At 34.0% G+C, this 17,701-nt stretch overlaps 4 protein-coding genes across 4 annotated transcripts; 2 read left to right on the plus strand and 2 right to left on the minus strand.

The window, feature by feature from the left end:
* Positions 1–551: 551 nt before the first annotated feature.
* Positions 552–2,127, plus strand: LOC124841351 (manganese-dependent ADP-ribose/CDP-alcohol diphosphatase-like). The gene has a single exon (XM_047317606.2). It carries the CDS (start codon positions 825–827, stop codon positions 1,797–1,799), a length of 975 nt encoding a protein of 324 aa, XP_047173562.1. The 5' UTR covers positions 552–824; the 3' UTR covers positions 1,800–2,127.
* Positions 2,128–2,277: 150 nt separating this feature from the next.
* On the minus strand, positions 2,278–3,384 carry WR3 (nitrate transmembrane transporter). Its single transcript, XM_047317607.2, has 2 exons — positions 3,138–3,384; positions 2,278–2,965 (listed from the first exon to the last, which is right to left on the minus strand). Exons 1-2 carry the CDS (start codon positions 3,265–3,267, stop codon positions 2,469–2,471), a joined length of 627 nt encoding a protein of 208 aa, XP_047173563.1. The 5' UTR covers positions 3,268–3,384; the 3' UTR covers positions 2,278–2,468.
* A 5,836-nt stretch (positions 3,385–9,220) lies between these two features.
* Positions 9,221–13,664, plus strand: LOC124841347 (uncharacterized). The gene is made up of 9 exons (XM_047317603.2): positions 9,221–9,765; positions 9,905–10,485; positions 10,572–10,762; positions 11,329–11,409; positions 11,529–11,615; positions 11,758–11,890; positions 11,984–12,055; positions 13,021–13,170; positions 13,337–13,664. Exons 1-9 carry the CDS (start codon positions 9,344–9,346, stop codon positions 13,462–13,464), a joined length of 1,845 nt encoding a protein of 614 aa, XP_047173559.2. The 5' UTR covers positions 9,221–9,343; the 3' UTR covers positions 13,465–13,664.
* A 740-nt stretch (positions 13,665–14,404) lies between these two features.
* On the minus strand, positions 14,405–16,689 carry LOC124841350 (uncharacterized). The gene has a single exon (XM_047317605.2). The coding sequence runs from the start codon at positions 16,000–16,002 to the stop codon at positions 15,025–15,027; it is 978 nt and encodes a 325-aa protein (XP_047173561.1). The 5' UTR covers positions 16,003–16,689; the 3' UTR covers positions 14,405–15,024.
* Between the last annotated feature and the right edge of the window lie 1,012 nt (positions 16,690–17,701).

Consider the following 17,701-nt stretch of genomic DNA (forward strand, 5'->3'; position numbering starts at 1 on the left):
TTGCCTGTTCTATTCATATATACATACAATTACTTAGGTCACTGTATGGAATCTGTAATGTGAGATCAAACAAACTCACTGTGTTACCCGGTTACAATAATTTCTGTGTTTCCTTTTCTTTAGTTTCTAAACTATGATCTGTTAAGACCGTTTCTCTTCTTTTTCTGTTGTTCTGAAACTTATTTCCAGATTATTGAGGGTCCATCTGTGCTTGTTATATTTGCCTGAATTTGTGGTTGCGTCTTCTCTTGTCTCAAACTGGTTGACTTGTATAGAGGGAATGATGAAATATGATATTTTTTCGGCCTTTAGACTGTATACGCCTGGTGGGAAAATGGAGAAAGAGTGATAGATAAAATAGGATGAAGGTGATAGATTTAAAAATTCGAGTGTGAAAATAGAGAGTTGAGGAATCATGTTCTTTCCCCGTTAGAACATGCCAGACTCTTTTAAGGCAGGTCATGTTAGCAAATCAAGATTTATGGTTGATTGTATTTTCTTTCTATTTCTATACTTTCAATCCATCATTCTGAATTTCTGATACTGATATAATATCTACCACGAAGAAAATTTGAAACTTAACTGCTAAGCATAGACAAGTTTACTAACAGGTTGAGATAGTTGGTTATTTGTATCCCCCGTTTTGTAAATGAACAAAGTTGTTAAATTAAATATCATTGTGAATTGCATATGAAATGAATTTTCTATTTGAGATTATACACACACATTACTTTATCATAGACCTTGCATCGAAAATCCTATTTTGATGACATTATTTATGCTGTATCTCCGATAGGAGCTTGTGCATAGCAGAGACCTACACTATGGGTTCTGCTAACGGACTGATTAACGCAGAGAGGAAACAGCCTCTATTTTCTTTTGGATTGATATCGGACGTGCAGTATGCTGACATTCCTGATGGTAGGTCATTCCTTGGTGTTCCACGTTACTATAGGCACAGCATTCTTGTGTTGCAGAGAGCAGTAAAACATTGGAATACTAATAAGAACCACAAGTTTGTGATAAATTTTGGAGATATTGTTGACGGATACTGTCCAAAAGATCAATCTCTTAACACTGTAAAGAAAATTGTTAATGAATTTGAGATGTTCAACGGACCAGTTTATCATTTGATTGGCAATCACTGCCTTTACAATCTGCCTCGGAGTAAGTTACTTCCATTATTGAAGATCAAGAGTTTTGGAAGCCATGCTTACTATGACTTTTCGCCAGTGCCAGAATATAGATTCGTAGTCCTTGATGGGTATGACATAAGTGCAATTGGCTGGCCACAAGACCATCCAAAAACATTGGAGGCCTTGAAATTCCTCCGGGAAAAGAATCCGAACGATGACAAGAACAGCCCGACAGGTTTGGTGGGCCTCGAAAGAAGGTTTCTTATGTTCAATGGGGCTGTTGGAAAGGAACAAATGGAATGGTTGAACAGTGTTCTTCAGGAAGCAACAAAATTGGAACAGAAGGTAGTAATATGCTGCCACATGCCTCTAGATCCTGTTGCATCATCCAACGAGGCACTGCTATGGAACTACGATGAAGTAATGAATTTGATACACAGATACACTTGTGTAAAGTTGTGTGTATCTGGACATGATCACAAAGGAGGGTATTCCGTTGATTCCCATGGAATTCACCATAGAGTTCTTGAAGCTGCCCTGGAATGTCCTGCTGGCACGGATTCGTTTGGATATGCTGAAGTTTTTGACGACAAAATATCACTTTATGGTACGGGCAGAATGCGAAGTAAAGACATTTACTTTCATTCTTCAGCAGATTTGTAATGACAAGATGTTGATTTTTGTGAGACACCTATTCGTTAATTGGATAATATTGTGGTCCTCGGGCAAATCCAACCCACGTGGAATTAACTTTCTAAGTAACGGAAGTGGAATTACTTGTATGAGTTAGCTAACCTCGGAACAAGTTCATGAATCAACGGCGTTCTACTTGAGTGTTTCCCTTGTTTCGGAAAGAGACAAAGATTCAAAAAGCATTAACAAAGACTGGAGGTTTCCTAATAGATGATTTATCTGTCAAATTTTTTATTGGTTTTGTATAACTATTAGGAGGCTTTTCTAGACAAAAACTCCTTTAACTTACTGTAATAATCATATTATTTTAGAACTTTTGTACAATGAAACTGCAAATTTGACTGCTTCCTATCTAAGCTTATCACCTTACTTCGCATCGGATGGCTCGGTTCATCATAATTTGACACTTTTATTATTTTTTTACTTTCATAGTATGCTACTCAAATGATGACATCCTAATCACATATATAAAATTATCATGGGGAAGATCGTGCTCTACATTGTGATGGAACTTAGTTGTACTGAAGATAGCTGACTATTAGGAGGGAAAAACAGGTCCCTCTTGATTTATTAATGACCATGATGAAATATGTAAACCTGCGACGTTTTTCTCACGCGCGTGTGTTTGTGGTGACTCAATCACTTTGAGGAAGAAGAAGCCTTTCCCTTTCGCTTCTCAATATAGAAGAACACAAAGAGAGCCACTACGGAGAAAGCACTGAAACAAACGGAGCAGATATCAAGGGAAGCGTGGCGCCCGCTGATCGAGTTGATCTCAAACAAGTTGCTGCTCTTCTTCGCGTCTGTCGTCTGCCCATAGGCCACTTCCTCGCCGTTAGAATCAAACGCGTAGGCGCGTACGAAGTACGTGGCTTTGGGCACGTCGCGCTCGATCACCCACTCGAACCTCTGCACGGTTCTGTTCGAAGCGTCGTAGGGTTTGGCCACGATTTTGTGCTGGCATGTCTTGTCCCTGGAGAGTTCGTCCTCGGTCTTTCTCCACGCGCGGTCCTTTTGGCTGATGGGCGCATAGCACAGCTTCACCTTTATGGTTTTGTAGGCTGAGTCTGTCCCCGATGGTAAGGTTTTGTTCAGAGCCCATGTCACGGTGATTTTGTCTGTTCCAGCCTCCAGAACTGCGTAACCATTAACACCATCAGATTGGGTTTAGCATCAAGGAAAGTGAATTTCACAACCCAATTCATAAAATCCATAAAGAATTGAAATTTAAGAATTTGTGCAGTTTTTCTTGATTCAAATATAGAGTTTGATGAAAGGGGGTATCTGAGAAGGGATGTTTTGACTTACCTTGTCCCTGCTTGGGGGAAGCTGTGACATCAAGGGTTTTTTTCAGGGAGGAAAAGTGAACTTTCCCATAGCAACTTCCAGCTAAACAGAAAATTAGAAGTGATGCTACCACAAGGCTATGTGCTGCCATTTTTTCTCAGTTTCAGCTAGCAAGCTTTTCTGATAGAAAAGTCAAAAGAGAGTACAGAAATGGCACTTGAGAGAACAGCTAAGAATTGGAGAGATATTCTTAGAATGTGAGTGGGGATGCACTGACTTCAAAGCCTTTATATAAAGCCAATTTTCATAAAATAATGGGAAATCTAAACAAATTGAATTTTGATAATCGATAAGGACAAGTCAAAGGCCTATATGCTCAAAATATAGCATAAAAGTAATAGCGGACACAAGCAAGTGGTAGATATATGATTTGAATTTTGAAAAAATGATATCCTTTGAACAGTTTGAAAAGCCATTGAGACGCTGCACCAGGTGATTTGATTGTACTGATGCAGTTGGTTTACACGAGTGTACTTGGCCATTGGCAAAATTTAGTATACTTTTTATTGGTTGACATTGTCATTTCTGCTTTATTTTTTCTTCTTTTACCCAATTGCTTGGAGTTTACGAGGGCCACACGAAAGTACTATGAATATACATTTTTACAGGTTTGCCCTTATTTCCCACTCTGTTTCTCTTCCAACTTCTTATAAAAACCAAGGTTTAATTGCTTCCTTTGTCCCCAGTTTGGTTGAATTATGTCAAATTCATCCTCATTTTTTAAAAAGTTTCATTGTCGTCCTCACGTGGTGTAAAAGTTTCATTGTCGTCCTCACGTGGTGTAAAAGTGTCAATTGAATCCAAACATAGAAAAAATTTGTGTCAAAGTAGTCATTTTTCCTATATCTCTGTGTCTTCCTTTCATACAATCAAGTACAGATATTCATTTTACCTTATCCAATTTAAGGCTTTTCATAGCTCCAGAGAAGTGACATATGAAAGGAAGACACAGATATATAGGAAAAATGACTACTTTGACACAAATTTTTTCTATGTTTGGATTCAATTGACACTTTTATACCACGTGAGGACGACAATGAAACTTTTTTAAAAATGAGGATGAATTTGACACAATTCAACCAAACTGGGAACAAAGGAAGCAATTAAACCTAAAAACCAAATACCAGTGTCGACATATCACGCTTTCTTATTGAAAAGTCCTCTCGGTGAACACATTTTCCTATTATTATACTTTCTAACCGCTCTTTATATATAAATCTAAAATTATAAAAATACCTATAACTAATCCATGAATATAAAAATAAAATAAATAAAAAAGTTTAGTATTGAGATTCTATTAATAATGTTTAATATTTGTGTTTGTCCCCTTATGGCTGAGAAGGGGCACGCAAAATACAGTGCGTAGTGGGATTGCGGACTTAACGTAAGCAAAGCAAGAGCTATAAACTTATAAACTAACTTTCATAATTATTTCTTCAACTCACTTTTCTATTTAAAGTAGGCTTTTCAAAAGTGAACGCACGAGTTACTTAAATTTCAATTTATTGATTAATATAATAAATTGATTGAGGTGTGGTTAGATGAAGATTAAATTGTACGAAATGATAAGTATCATTAATAAATATAAAATGATAAAGTAAATTAATATCTAATTATGAATTGTGTGTAATGGTTTGTATAATAGTTATATTTAGTATATAAATAAATAATTCTAATAATTGAATGACTTTAATTGTTATCTTTCTAATTCTTTTTCAATAGAAAAAGAAAAAAATTAAATTATGATTGAATGGATTATAGACATAACCTAATAGATATTCATTTTAAAACAAACTACATAATTCTTTTATAATAGAGTATTACCAAATAAAGAAATGTATTCAAAAAATTTTCTCATATATTGCTTAATTGGTTACTAATACTTATTCATAACAAAGTTATTTCTTTTTAAAAGGATAATGTTGTAGAGCATAATTTCATTACGTTAGTGTTACACCTACGTATATTAGTAGTACGTAAAATAACAAATATAACAATTCATATATTAAATGAAAATTTTATACATTAAACAATAAAAAAACTATATATATTGTTTTTGGTAAAAAAAACCTTAAATTTTTAATTTATATAAAAAGAATTATTTTTATATTTAAATTATTAATACACATTATAAATGGAATTTTGATATTAGCTTTTTATAATTAATAATTAATTTTAATGATAATTAAAAAATATTTATTCATATTATATTTAAAAGAAGTATTTCATATATAATGTTTCAAAAAAATTCTAAATATTTTTTATTAAAACTTTTTCTTAAATTTTATATTTAAAACCAGTACAAGACCCGTACTATACTATGCAGGATCTAACATTCTATTTTAATTGAATAAAACCATTAAAATGAGACATTACAAGTTTGATAATTCAAAATAATTAACACAACAATTAACCTAGAGTATAAATACATTCATTGGAAAAGAAACAAATATAAACCAACAAAAAAATATTTATTATACTATGATTTAAACTGAGTAGTTCTACTACATCCTATGCATTCACTCCTGTATCATCCCCTCTCACACCAATGAATGTTCATTATTGCAAAAAGAAAAAAATATACAAACAAAGTAGGGTAAGTTAATGATAACTTTAAACATATATAATTTAGCTACATATAAATAAAATTTCCACAGAGTAAGTTATCACACCCAAGTTAGTCATTCATCATTTCAAAATCACAAGGAAATTTCATTAACACATACAAACATAAGCTAGAATCAATTATATGGATTTATACATTGACTTGGACATAAGAAGTCTTGCACGTATCATAAAACCTCTTAGTGGATTACAACAAAGGTTTTGGCTCTACTTGGCCTAACAAATTGATAAAAATCCTTTGGATAGAGTAAGTTAACTTATGACATCCTCAAATGTGGGGTCTCACCTCTAATCCTGCCACAATAATCTCCTTCAACTCTTACCACCTAAACTACGATAATTTATGTGAGTTTATAAGCCTAGTAGAGTATAGGATGACTTTTGACTAACATGTATCTTAAGTTAATGCATAACACTAAATTAATAAAGATTTATACTTCTTCCTTAGAAGCCAAAAACTCAAACAATCATACAATTCAAAATTGTTCTCATTCCATTCCATTGATCCACTTTCACTCTCTTAAAGTCATCACACTTACTTAGAACATAATTCACAACTATTTTCACCAATATTTCCACTCCATACATTACTTGATATCATAGTATAACCTTCTCAAATGAAATTTCAAATATATCATAACAAAATTCCACAAGGTCTTCATACCCACAATCATACATACATAGCTCATCACAACTTTACTTCATCTATACTAAACGCTCTCTCATACAAAATTAATTTTAGCCATCATTCATCAACATACATGTTCATACATATTCATATTCATTAACGAATTCATCATAGACAATTGTAACAAACACACCTTATCATACTTATTTTCATCAAATTATTCCATACAACTCAATCCATCACACCAAAACATACAACATAAATGTTCCTTAATCATTCATCATTCACAATACAAACAACATGCATTCTTGACATTTAACATCACACCTAATATATATATATATATATATATATATATATATATATATATATATATATATATATATATATATATAATTGTGTATAGAAGATTTTGTACAGATATACAATATTCGTTTTTGTTAGCGTTGACAATGTTTTTTAAATATAAAACAAAAACAAACGAGGAAGGTGTGTCTTCAAACTTGTAGTGCAATTAAGTTTTTGTCCTTTTTCTACATGTGAAGATGCAAAACTAAAACTTGTTTTCGAAAAAAATATTTTTGTCGAGCTACTTTCCAAAGATTTAGAATGAACTTAACAAAAGATGCTTGAGAATGACAATGTTAATTATGGTTGATTTTTTGTTGATGCTATCTTTTATGATGTATTGGGCTTTTCACAGCCCCAAACCTTTTTCTACCTGACAAATTGAAATAAAAATCTTGCAAATATTCGCTTAAAGAGTGTTGCTCCCTCTACCACCACCAAATGCTTCTTACATCACCCCATACCTAATTTGAACTTCCAATAAAACAGATGTCAACATCCATTACACTTTTAACGGATGTCAACATCCGTTTCACCTTCAACGAATTTTGATATCCGTCAACAGATGTGACCACATCCGTAAACTAAAACATTAAAGAAAAACCTTAACGGATATGACACGTCTGTTTAACTAATAATATGAAAAATATTATAATAATTAAATAAATAATAATATATAAATTAAAATAATTATTATTATTTTATTAAATAAAATAAAATTAATTTATATATAATTATGTAATAAATTTAAAATAAAATTAAATAGTATTTATATATTAATTTAAAATAAAATAAATTAATAAACTAAAAAAAACCCTTAACGGACGTGGCACATACGTTTAACTAATAATATAAAAAATATTATAATAATTAATTAAATAATAATACACAAATTTAATTAATAATAATTATTTTATTAAATAAAATAAAATTAATTTATATATAATTATGTAATAAATTTATAATAAAATTAAACAATATTTATATATTAATTTAAAATATAATAAATTAATAAACTAAAAAAAACCTTAATGGATGTGGTCACATCCGTTTAACTAATAATATAAAAAATATTATAATAATTAATTAAATAAGAATATATAAATTAAATTAATGATAATTTTTTTATTAAATAAAATAAAATTAATTTATGTCTATTATGTAATAAGTTTAAAAAAAATTAAATATGATTTATATATTAATTTAAAATATAAAAATTAAAAACCAAAAAGAAAAAGAACCGTTTAACTAATTATATAAAAAATATTAAATTAATAAACTAAAAACTAAAAAAAGAAACCTTGAACGGATGTAGCCACATCCGTGTAACATATCCGTTGAAGTATTTTTTCTTGAACGGATGTCGACATCCGTTGAAGAAAAAATATGAAGAAGCAGAATATTTTAAAATATAAAGGATAATTTTAGAATTTTTAAAAAATGTGGTGGTGCACGGAGTAATGTGAAGTGGTGTATGGAGTAACCTCTCCCTTAAAGTTTGTAAGTGGGTTTTAAAAAAATAGGGCCATATGTAAACATATGTTTCTTAGCCCGAGTTACCTCTTTTATATTATGGACCAAAGGTATAAACCCAATAAAACAATCACTTATTTTGAGAAAATGGTAACAGATTTACAGATTTAATGCTCAATTTGTAGAGGCATGATTTACAAATATATAAAAATTGTCCTAACATTAAAAAAAAAAACTAATGTCCTTTAACAATTAAATTTATAGCCGCAATATTCTTAGTTTATTTCTTTTCAATATTTATTTTAAACTTGGTAATATATACGTAATTTTGTACAAGTTATAACTATAATTTTGCTAACCCATGATCTACACGGTTGATAAAATGAATGAAGTAATCTAAAAAAGGGGAAATATAATAAAAAATTGACAAATTGTTTCCATAACTTTTTTTTATCAAATACTGCTAAAGAACATATGTTAAATTAATGTTGCCCAATTTTTTTTGCTGATAAGATCGAGGTTATTGTATTTAGTTTTTTGTAGACAGTTTTCATGAACATTGGGTAAAAATACACATTTCTTTTTATAGTTTTACTCAATAATAAATAAAAAAAGGTAAGAGAAGCCTGCCAGTAATGGACAAAAGTTGAATCTCTTCACATATCTTCGCAAAGTAACGATGAAGCTTCAAGTATAGGATTTGATGAAGAAACAAGAAAAGGAGGTGATGCACCTGGACTCTCTCTTAATTAGTCCACTGTAAAAGATTTTACTCTAATCTCTTAATTAGCTACTAATTAGCACTGGCGTTTCCTCAACTAAAATTTTGTATAAGTTCTACTCGTTACCACATTAATTCTTCATGCAAATTCAGTCATCATTCTACTCTCTTTCTATCTTTTGTCCGTAAAATAAAATATACATATATACAAGACAGCCCCAGCGCCGGCCAATTCTTTGCATCCACAATCAAAACTGATGTTTTCTATGTTTCTGTCGATCTTTAAAACTGAACACCCCAAAAACTAAAACATACCACAAAATTATAACCAATCTTTTACTCTCCTCACACTTAATCTTAAGCTCAGAATTAATGGATCGAAGGTCGAGCAGACAAAGCAAAGGGTCTCTAAGCCTACAAAAAAAGATGGCGGAGACACGACGTAAGGAGAAACCAGCGCCGGACCTCACGGACTTTATGAACGACATGTTTTTTGGAGCAGTAGATCACGTGGACAACAAAACCTACGACCTCACAGGTAGTAAAGGAGTGAACGACGACGAGGAGGACGAGGACGAGGACGAAGGGTTCGACGACAGCACTAGAAGCAACAGTGCAAGGTTGACGCAAGAGTGGCTGCAAGAGGCACGACTCATCGTGGGTTCCTCTCCTTCCCGCGGTGGATCTCCAAGTCGTCTTTCAGGGTCCCCAAGGTTCGCAGCACCACAACCACCCTCACCCCTTTCCTCATTGGACCACAGAGACTCTCTCTCTAGAACTAGGTCTGCACGAAGGTAATCACAGTATTCAAGCAAAATCCTACAAGACTAACTCGTAAATCTTTCATTCAAGAATAATGTTTTAGATCAATCACATGAAATAATAATGATGAAAATGGTAATGACATTGATGATAATAATGTGAATGGAGCAGATACAGAACAGGGGTAGGGATCAGTGACGAGATACTGTCAAAAACAGCCAGACACACTCGTAACAAATCCGACACTTTCGCTCAACCCTCATCGGACGAGGATGGATCCCCTGCAACGGCGGTTCACAACTGGTTCTCCAACATCCTTAAACCGACCAATAACAATAACACACAACACACAACTCCTTCTCCTCCCGATAATACCCTTTTAACATCTCTCCCTCCACGTCAGCCGCATCCTCGAAAGTCACGCTTCCAAACGGAGCCCTCTGCTGCGCCTCACCCGCAGGGCATCCAAACTCCCAACTCCAGGCGAACCTTCAAGACTTCTGCTCCGGAGAATTCTCCTTCCGATTCTGTTCCTCTTTCTCCGCCCAGGAACCTCGTCGAGTCTGCTCACCGGAGGACAATATTGTCTTCGACGTGCTCGCGGGAGAGGATGGCGCCGAGGCATGTTGCTGCAAAAGGAGAGCAAGCATGCCTCAACGGCTTCCTCAAAGAGCAGAGGACTTTGCTGCACAAAATCTCCACCGGAGAGTCCCATGCAAATGTGCAAATCGTGCTTTCTGGGCCTTCCAACGGTTGGTGATGAGTGCCTTTTTTTTGTGTGTGTGTGTGTGACGTGGGAGCTTTGGAGAGTGATTGAATTTGTCTTGTGGCGGTGCAGGCACGGCGTCGATGGTGGCTGCCATTTGCCACGCCTGGCTCTTGGATTACCGGCAGAAAGAAAAAGAGGGTGGCGTGGTGGTGGTGCCTGTCATGAATGTTAAGCGCGGCTCCATGTGGAAGCTGAAGCAGGCTGCGTGGCTCTTTCACCATGCTGGTCTTGATGCCACTTCGTTGCTTTTCATTGATGAGGTGCCTTTGCAATCTTCAAAATTGATTCAGATTTTACCCGCCTTTTCGTTAGTTATGGCATGAAAAATGTTATTCGACTAATAACATAAATGGTATAGAATTAATACGCATAAAAGTAAAGGTTATTTCCTTATCCTTATCATCATTATAAGTTTTAGTTCTTACATGAAAAAGCTGTCAAGTTTCAGTCCCATGTAGGCCTAGGTGTTTTGGCCTATGAAACTAGGGAATAAATTTCAAATTATATGAAAATATATCAAAGTTGTTTTTGCATGGACAAGACTTTAACAATGAGTGATGAAATAATACATGTTCCATACTACTTTTTAGCTTTCATTTGTCAGATGCATATACAGTTTATATGCATGTACATTTTATAAGTCTTGATTTTGTTTATTTGGTATATTATTTGATAATTATTTGGATTAGACATCACTGAATTTATCTCTCTCCTTATGATAAAGATGTTTGGACTTTGGAGGACATTGTACGTATGATTAGTATAGTAAGCTGAAGCTTGATGTGTTTTGCTTAGTTTGGTGAACTGACAGTGAATTTGTTTGCAGGTGGACATGGAAAGCCTTTTGATGACTGGCCAACTGAGCGTCCTCGTGGTTGGACAAGATGTCCTGAGCACTACTGGCGAGGTTGGATGATCAATTATAGATGATCTGAAAATTAATTTTATAAACAAAAAGTTTGATCCAAAGGCAATGTGCCCAGATGAACTTTATAATTAACTTTATCTGTTGTTTTGATTTTCAAGGTTGGATCCCAATGCACAGTGGTTACTGACAATTACTGTGAAGATGCCTATGATTTACTTGAAAACCCTGTTCTGAAGAAACTATTGGTAAATTTATGGTGATCTTAGTTTGCAATCCATTAATTTACTTTATGGTTCCCCATATTAAAAGATGCTTCTGAAAATTATTAAACACCGGTTTGGTTTCAAGTGACTTTGGTGTTGCTCATTGAATGTATTTATTTTGCAGCTTGCCGGTATTCTGCTTGACACACAGAATATAAAATCATCTGCAGCAATATCGATGACAAGAGATGCAGAAGCAGTCCAGTTGTTATTGGCTGGCTCAGTCCCAAATTACAGATATGCATTATTCGATCAATGTCAGTTCATATTTTTCAATATTAAAATAGTTATTGTAATTTTCTTGATTATTAAGTTAAACTAATTAATAAAGTTGTTTTTCTTCTTTGAAGTGATCCAAGACCAGGGAACTGCTTCTTTTATCGAAGCTTTGAACCATAGTTACGGGAAATCTCCGACTGAAAGTAAGTAATATTTATTTTAACCTTTCATGATCGGTTTTCTAAATTCCAAAATATTTGAGCATCATGTTTATGAAATTATAAAATTCAAAAACCAGTAAATCTTTGACAAATATACTCTACTTGTTTGTTAATTCTTTTGATTGGTATTTTCTTCAAGATGTTGGAGAAGGAGTGAATCTGAACTTTACAAGTTAAAAAAATTATCTTTTGACATCCAATTAAGCATGTGACAACGTATTTTAAAGTAATATAGTTATTAGAAGAAATATGCTTTTGTAAGTATAAAGAAAAAAGAAAGGTAAGATAATGAACATAAAGCAGTTGTATGATTTTAGCGGACCCCAAAATATCATTGCTCCATGAATTAAGAATGTCATCATATGCTTTCAATTTTCAATAATGTCAATTTCCACTCTCAAAGGATGATGTAGATTGGGATTTAAACGGGATTTTTCTACTGATATGTTTTTTTTTTTCTAAATTAGTGATGAAAAGTGAAGAAGTTAAAAAAGAAACGAAGGGAATTTTAAAATAGAAAATAAAGTTATTTGTATTAGCTGGAAAAAAAAATAGTAAACAGGAAGCTAATTTTCTTTCTGCGGTACCTTTTCTTTCTTTTCTTTACAAATTAGCTAATCTAAAGCACCAAAATATATATATATATATATATATATATATATATATATATATATGTGATCCGTTCCTAGAACCTGAAGCGAAAAAAACATAAAAGATTTTATGTGAAATGTCATAAAGAGGAAGGCAGTGTTGTCCAATTGGTTTTTCAACTACAGACGCGGTAGAGTAATCAGTAATTACTCTGTTAATGAAGATAATAACAGGAGTTTTTCATAGTTTTAACATTATAATATGGTTAACTATAGGCGATATATCTGGTTGAAATGCCTCTGATATTTTGCAATCTATTCTCTCTAATACTTGTTCTATTCTTGGTAAAATTGCAGGTGAAGAAAACAGTGAAGGAAAGACGAAGAATAAAGTTCGCGAGAGAAAGTCAAGCTCTGTATCTGATCGCGAACCCACCATATCAAGTTCAAAAACAAATTCCTCCGACACAAGAAGTTCTAAAGCTTTCAAGGTTTCCCCAAATCCAGGTTGCATTTCCTTTTATTTCCTTATATTCTCATTATGGCTTTTTAGTTGTGTTTACATATATTTGGACTCTGATTTTATCATCGAAGTTCCTCCACTTAATGAACACATACTCAGTAATTGACCTTTCCATCTATGAATATATGATGACATAAACTATTCTTGCAGTCAAACTCGTTACGCCACCTTTGCTATCTCCTTCTCCAGCTCCAACACCACAACATGCGGAAAAGGAGGCCCCACGTGGCAAAAACAAGTTCTTCTTGGCAAGGTGGTTTGGTTTTGGTTCAAAATGAATACGTCTCGTCCATCAATGCCATTGCCAATGGCAACTTAAATTTTGCAAATTCTTCGATTACCGCATTTGTTCTACTATGTCCTGTTAGCTCTTTAAAATTTATTAATGATTTTTTACTCCAATAGCCATCTGTGAAAGTACTTAAAATCACTACTATATCTTCTTTTATCCACGCAGTTCACTTCATCCTAATTTGGTTCGGCATGAAAATAAATAAAGTTTGGTCAAAAATTAATTTCGACCATTTCCAAATAATTCAACTTACCAAAATTTTATACAAAATTGGTTTTTAGTTACTGATAGAAGTTAAGAATCTCTTAATAACTGTCATAAATTTATGCTGGCGTTTTGGTGACTTTTCCGGTTAAACTATTACCTGAGTTAAACAATAACATCTGGGCCTACCCAATATTTTTCTTCGATAAATCAGCCAAAGTCCCTGGCCGCATACTTTTGAATCTTTCAGTGTGACCTTGTTATCATTGTTTGCGACGTTGACGTGAATTAATAAATCTTCTTGGTCAAAAAAGCTTCAACTGCTTCCTAAAAAAGACGAACTTTGTAGTTCACTTCTCATTTCTCTTGACCCCCCAAAGAACAAATCTACTATTCTTTTTCTTGCCACAACTGCTGCTGTCATTTTATACACTGTTTCTGCTACACGTATCGTTTTTGTAAATTTTTCTGATTAAAAAGTATTACTCTGCACGTAGCATTTAATTGAATCAAAATAATAGTTTGTCAACGTATTTGTACTAAGTAATGTAATAATATCCTTTGTCGTGGGTGTACGAGTATAATACGCCCAGTGAGGTAGAAGAAATAAAAGGAAGATAAAAAATAGTGGCCTTGGACCAAAAACAGAATCATATACCTGGCTATTTGTACTAAAAATTTTATGCAGAGTTTGGGAATGAATAACGAATAGAGTAACGAACTTAGGCAATAATGATGAGAGGATGATACTGATAATCCAACTACTAGAAAGAGAAGCATGTGTATTAATGTGCGTGAGGTGCACATACTGGGATTATTGTACTCTTGTTTCTACATCATCACCCAACACCCATCCTCTCTTTACGGGGTACCATTTTCCGTCACATGCATGAACAGATATAAGTTTATGGGCAAATACAAACATTCAGTTTAGTAATCTTGTGTCTACATATATTATTTTTTGATAGAAAATTTAGGTAAGATGTACCTTTGGTTGATAGATTTTGGAGGAAACATAAACAGCTCGGTTACCAAGATGGGATCAAGAAAGAGCATTTTCCAGTGTGGTAAAATGTAGGTGGAGACGTAGATGCCTCTGGATGGAGAATTATTGGACATGTGTGCGATTGTTAATGTGATACAATCTGTCTTGTCCACAATTATGCGCATTTGCTCAACCCCAGCTGTAACTAACTCCCAAGCCACTGTTTGGTCCCACTGCCTTTCTCAATCTCAACCAAACCCAATTCTCTTTCTCTCTTCTCTCTCTCTCAATCCAATCTCAACCTGCATCTTCACCATTCCATTATCACTACCAGACCATTAAGTTGGCATGGCTTCTTCATTCTACCTTCCAAGCATAGAGAAACAAGCAAAACTCTGATGACCCACTAACACTAAATCCCTCTACTGATCTAGAACTCCTTGTCTGATCAGTAGATAAGGGAGGTGATGAGGATGATAACGAAGGTGACGAAGACGACATAGAACAAGTGCTGGTGGTACTGGGTGATAAAATTGGCTTAAAAATGAATAAAGCATGCTTTAAACCAGGACTAAATAGCCAATCATGAACATCCCAATATACCTCTACTCTCATTTTGCTGAGATGAATTGACTCGTTGCCTCTAAACTTCCACTGGAGGTGCTTCACATGAATCACCAAGTGCCCATCAATCCTTATCTCCATCTCTGGCTGAACCCCACTCGGAGACTCCCTATTATATCCCTTGTTCTTGCACTCAATTGAAATCTCGTGCCACCTACCCTTCTCATGAAACTTGGCTCTTGTGGAGAACTTTTTCTTCCCAAAAATATGCTCTTTCTTTGAAACCAAAATGGGGTCAATAAGTGCTGGCCTGCACCCCGTCCTTCTGTATGCCTCTTTCTTTAGATCACCCAGCAGCAGCACCACCTCTTCATCACAAACCACTGCCACATAGTACTCCGAGGTCGGTTCCGTTTCACCGTTAAATTTCGCAGCCTTAAGGTCCCAGAAAATATCAACTGCTTTACCATCCACTATGAAGCGTTTGGAGCCTTGCTTCCTCCAAAAGTACCATGGCTTCACCTCCACCTTGCACGTGTACTGTTCTTCTCCTTCAGGGCCTTCCACTGACACCGAAAGCCCGTGAAGCAAGAGGTTTTTGCACCATGTGATGGTGATCAAACGGCAGTGGTCCGCAACCTTTGTTCTGTACACAGACATGTAAACGCTCTGGCCTGAACGGGTCACCGCTCCATGATCGTCACCGTGCTGCTTCTCTGCTGAAGAAGAAAAACAAGCAGGAATATTGATCCCAATTGAGTCCTGCATCATTTTTTGATTTTGAACTTCCAAGAACAGAAGATGGAAAGAAGAGGAAAATGGGATGGGAATATGAAATAGAAAAAGAGTGAGAAAGGCCTAGTTAAAGAAGTTAGAGTCAGAAGGTGAATGAATGGTAGACTCTGGAAGAGGTGTTAATGGCAGCATTAATTGGATTTGGGAAGAATATTTCCAAACTGGCATATGGACTGGCTGTGAGTGAGAGTGAGTGAGGAACAACCCTTTTTATATTCTGCACCTCGCTCACTTACTTCTCACCTCCTTTATAATTATTGTTCTTATTATTATTTTATTTCGGTTTGTGTTTACCTTTTTAAGTTCAAAGTTGAGTCTACACAAACTTTTTCGAATCCAAAGTTGTTAAAATTTTACTATATTCAAAAGTGCTTACTTCCAGGCACAGTTAGATGCAGAGGACCCAGCTTGTATTTTTCATCAGATTTGGTGTATAGATTTTTACTAACTTGGGAGTCATCTATATTCATAACACCACATGACATCGGACTATCATAGGTCAAAAGAACAACTCTAGTGCCGAGGGTTAGCTTTCCGAGGTAAGACTCATCATATTTCTTCCCTGTTTCAAAGGATCTTCCTATCCCTTTTAATCCACCTTCCAATTTTCCAAATCAAGCATCAAATTTTTCATTAAACCCAAATCAATATTTTTTTTAATCAAATCATGCTTACTTTTATTTTCGTTATTTAACATCACATTAAAACTTAAAGGTTCTTGTGAACTGGGAGTCTCTAAAAAGTTGTTATGGAACTTTTTACTGGAAGAAGGGTTTGAGAGGGAATCTAAGTCTGCAGGTGGTTGCAGAGAAATCTGAGGAATCTACATTGAAGTTACAGATCTGGTCTGATGGCCAGAGTTTAGCATAATTTTGCTTCGTGACAAAGTGGTCCTGGGTGGGTGGTTTTGTGATGCAGGGTAAAACTAAAAGTGAAAGATGAAATTTCTGGTAATTTCATCTTACCTGTGATATGGTTTTAGGTAATTTAGCAACCTTAACTGTCCACATGCAATTGGATAAGGTCCCTATTGTCTTTATATTTTTATTTTATTGTTTTTTCTTTTTGCAAGGGTCCAACACTTTCCAACTGCTTCTGACCTAACAGCTTACACTCAGTACTCACCCAAAAGAAAAAGATAGCTAGCTTCCCCAAAAGAAAAAGATAGCAGCTAGCTACACATAATAAATAATCTCCATCTAATTTTAATTTACATTAATATTGTGCACTATAAGTTTCGCTGAATAACATTACTCCTTTATTTATTCCTATTTTATAAAAAAAATTCAGATAATTAAGATATCTCATGAAAATGATATATATTATTTGTTCAACTCTGAAGTAGAATTTTGAGCTTAAAAAGATCGATGGATCTAACAATTAGTTTTTTTTAAGAAGGGAAAATTAAGAAGAAAAATAGTAACAAATTAAATGTAAATAATTGAAAAAGTGGTCCTTAAAGCAAGTTAGTATATAGATATCAGTAGCCTATGATTATGCTAAAAGAATAGGTTGGATTAGCGATGAAAAAAAGTTGTGATCTATATATAATCTTATGCTTTAATAGTTTTGTCATTATAACCTTAACCATTGTTAACTTTTACCATCAAATTTAATTCACCCTTAGTAAATAAGAAATGGTAACATCATTATATTAACTATGATCTTGTGCTGG

This window comes from Vigna umbellata, chromosome 1 (genome assembly GCF_029865625.1).
Source record: "Vigna umbellata cultivar VRB3 chromosome 1, Vumbellata_1.0, whole genome shotgun sequence".
Lineage (NCBI taxonomy): Eukaryota > Viridiplantae > Streptophyta > Magnoliopsida > Fabales > Fabaceae > Vigna > Vigna umbellata.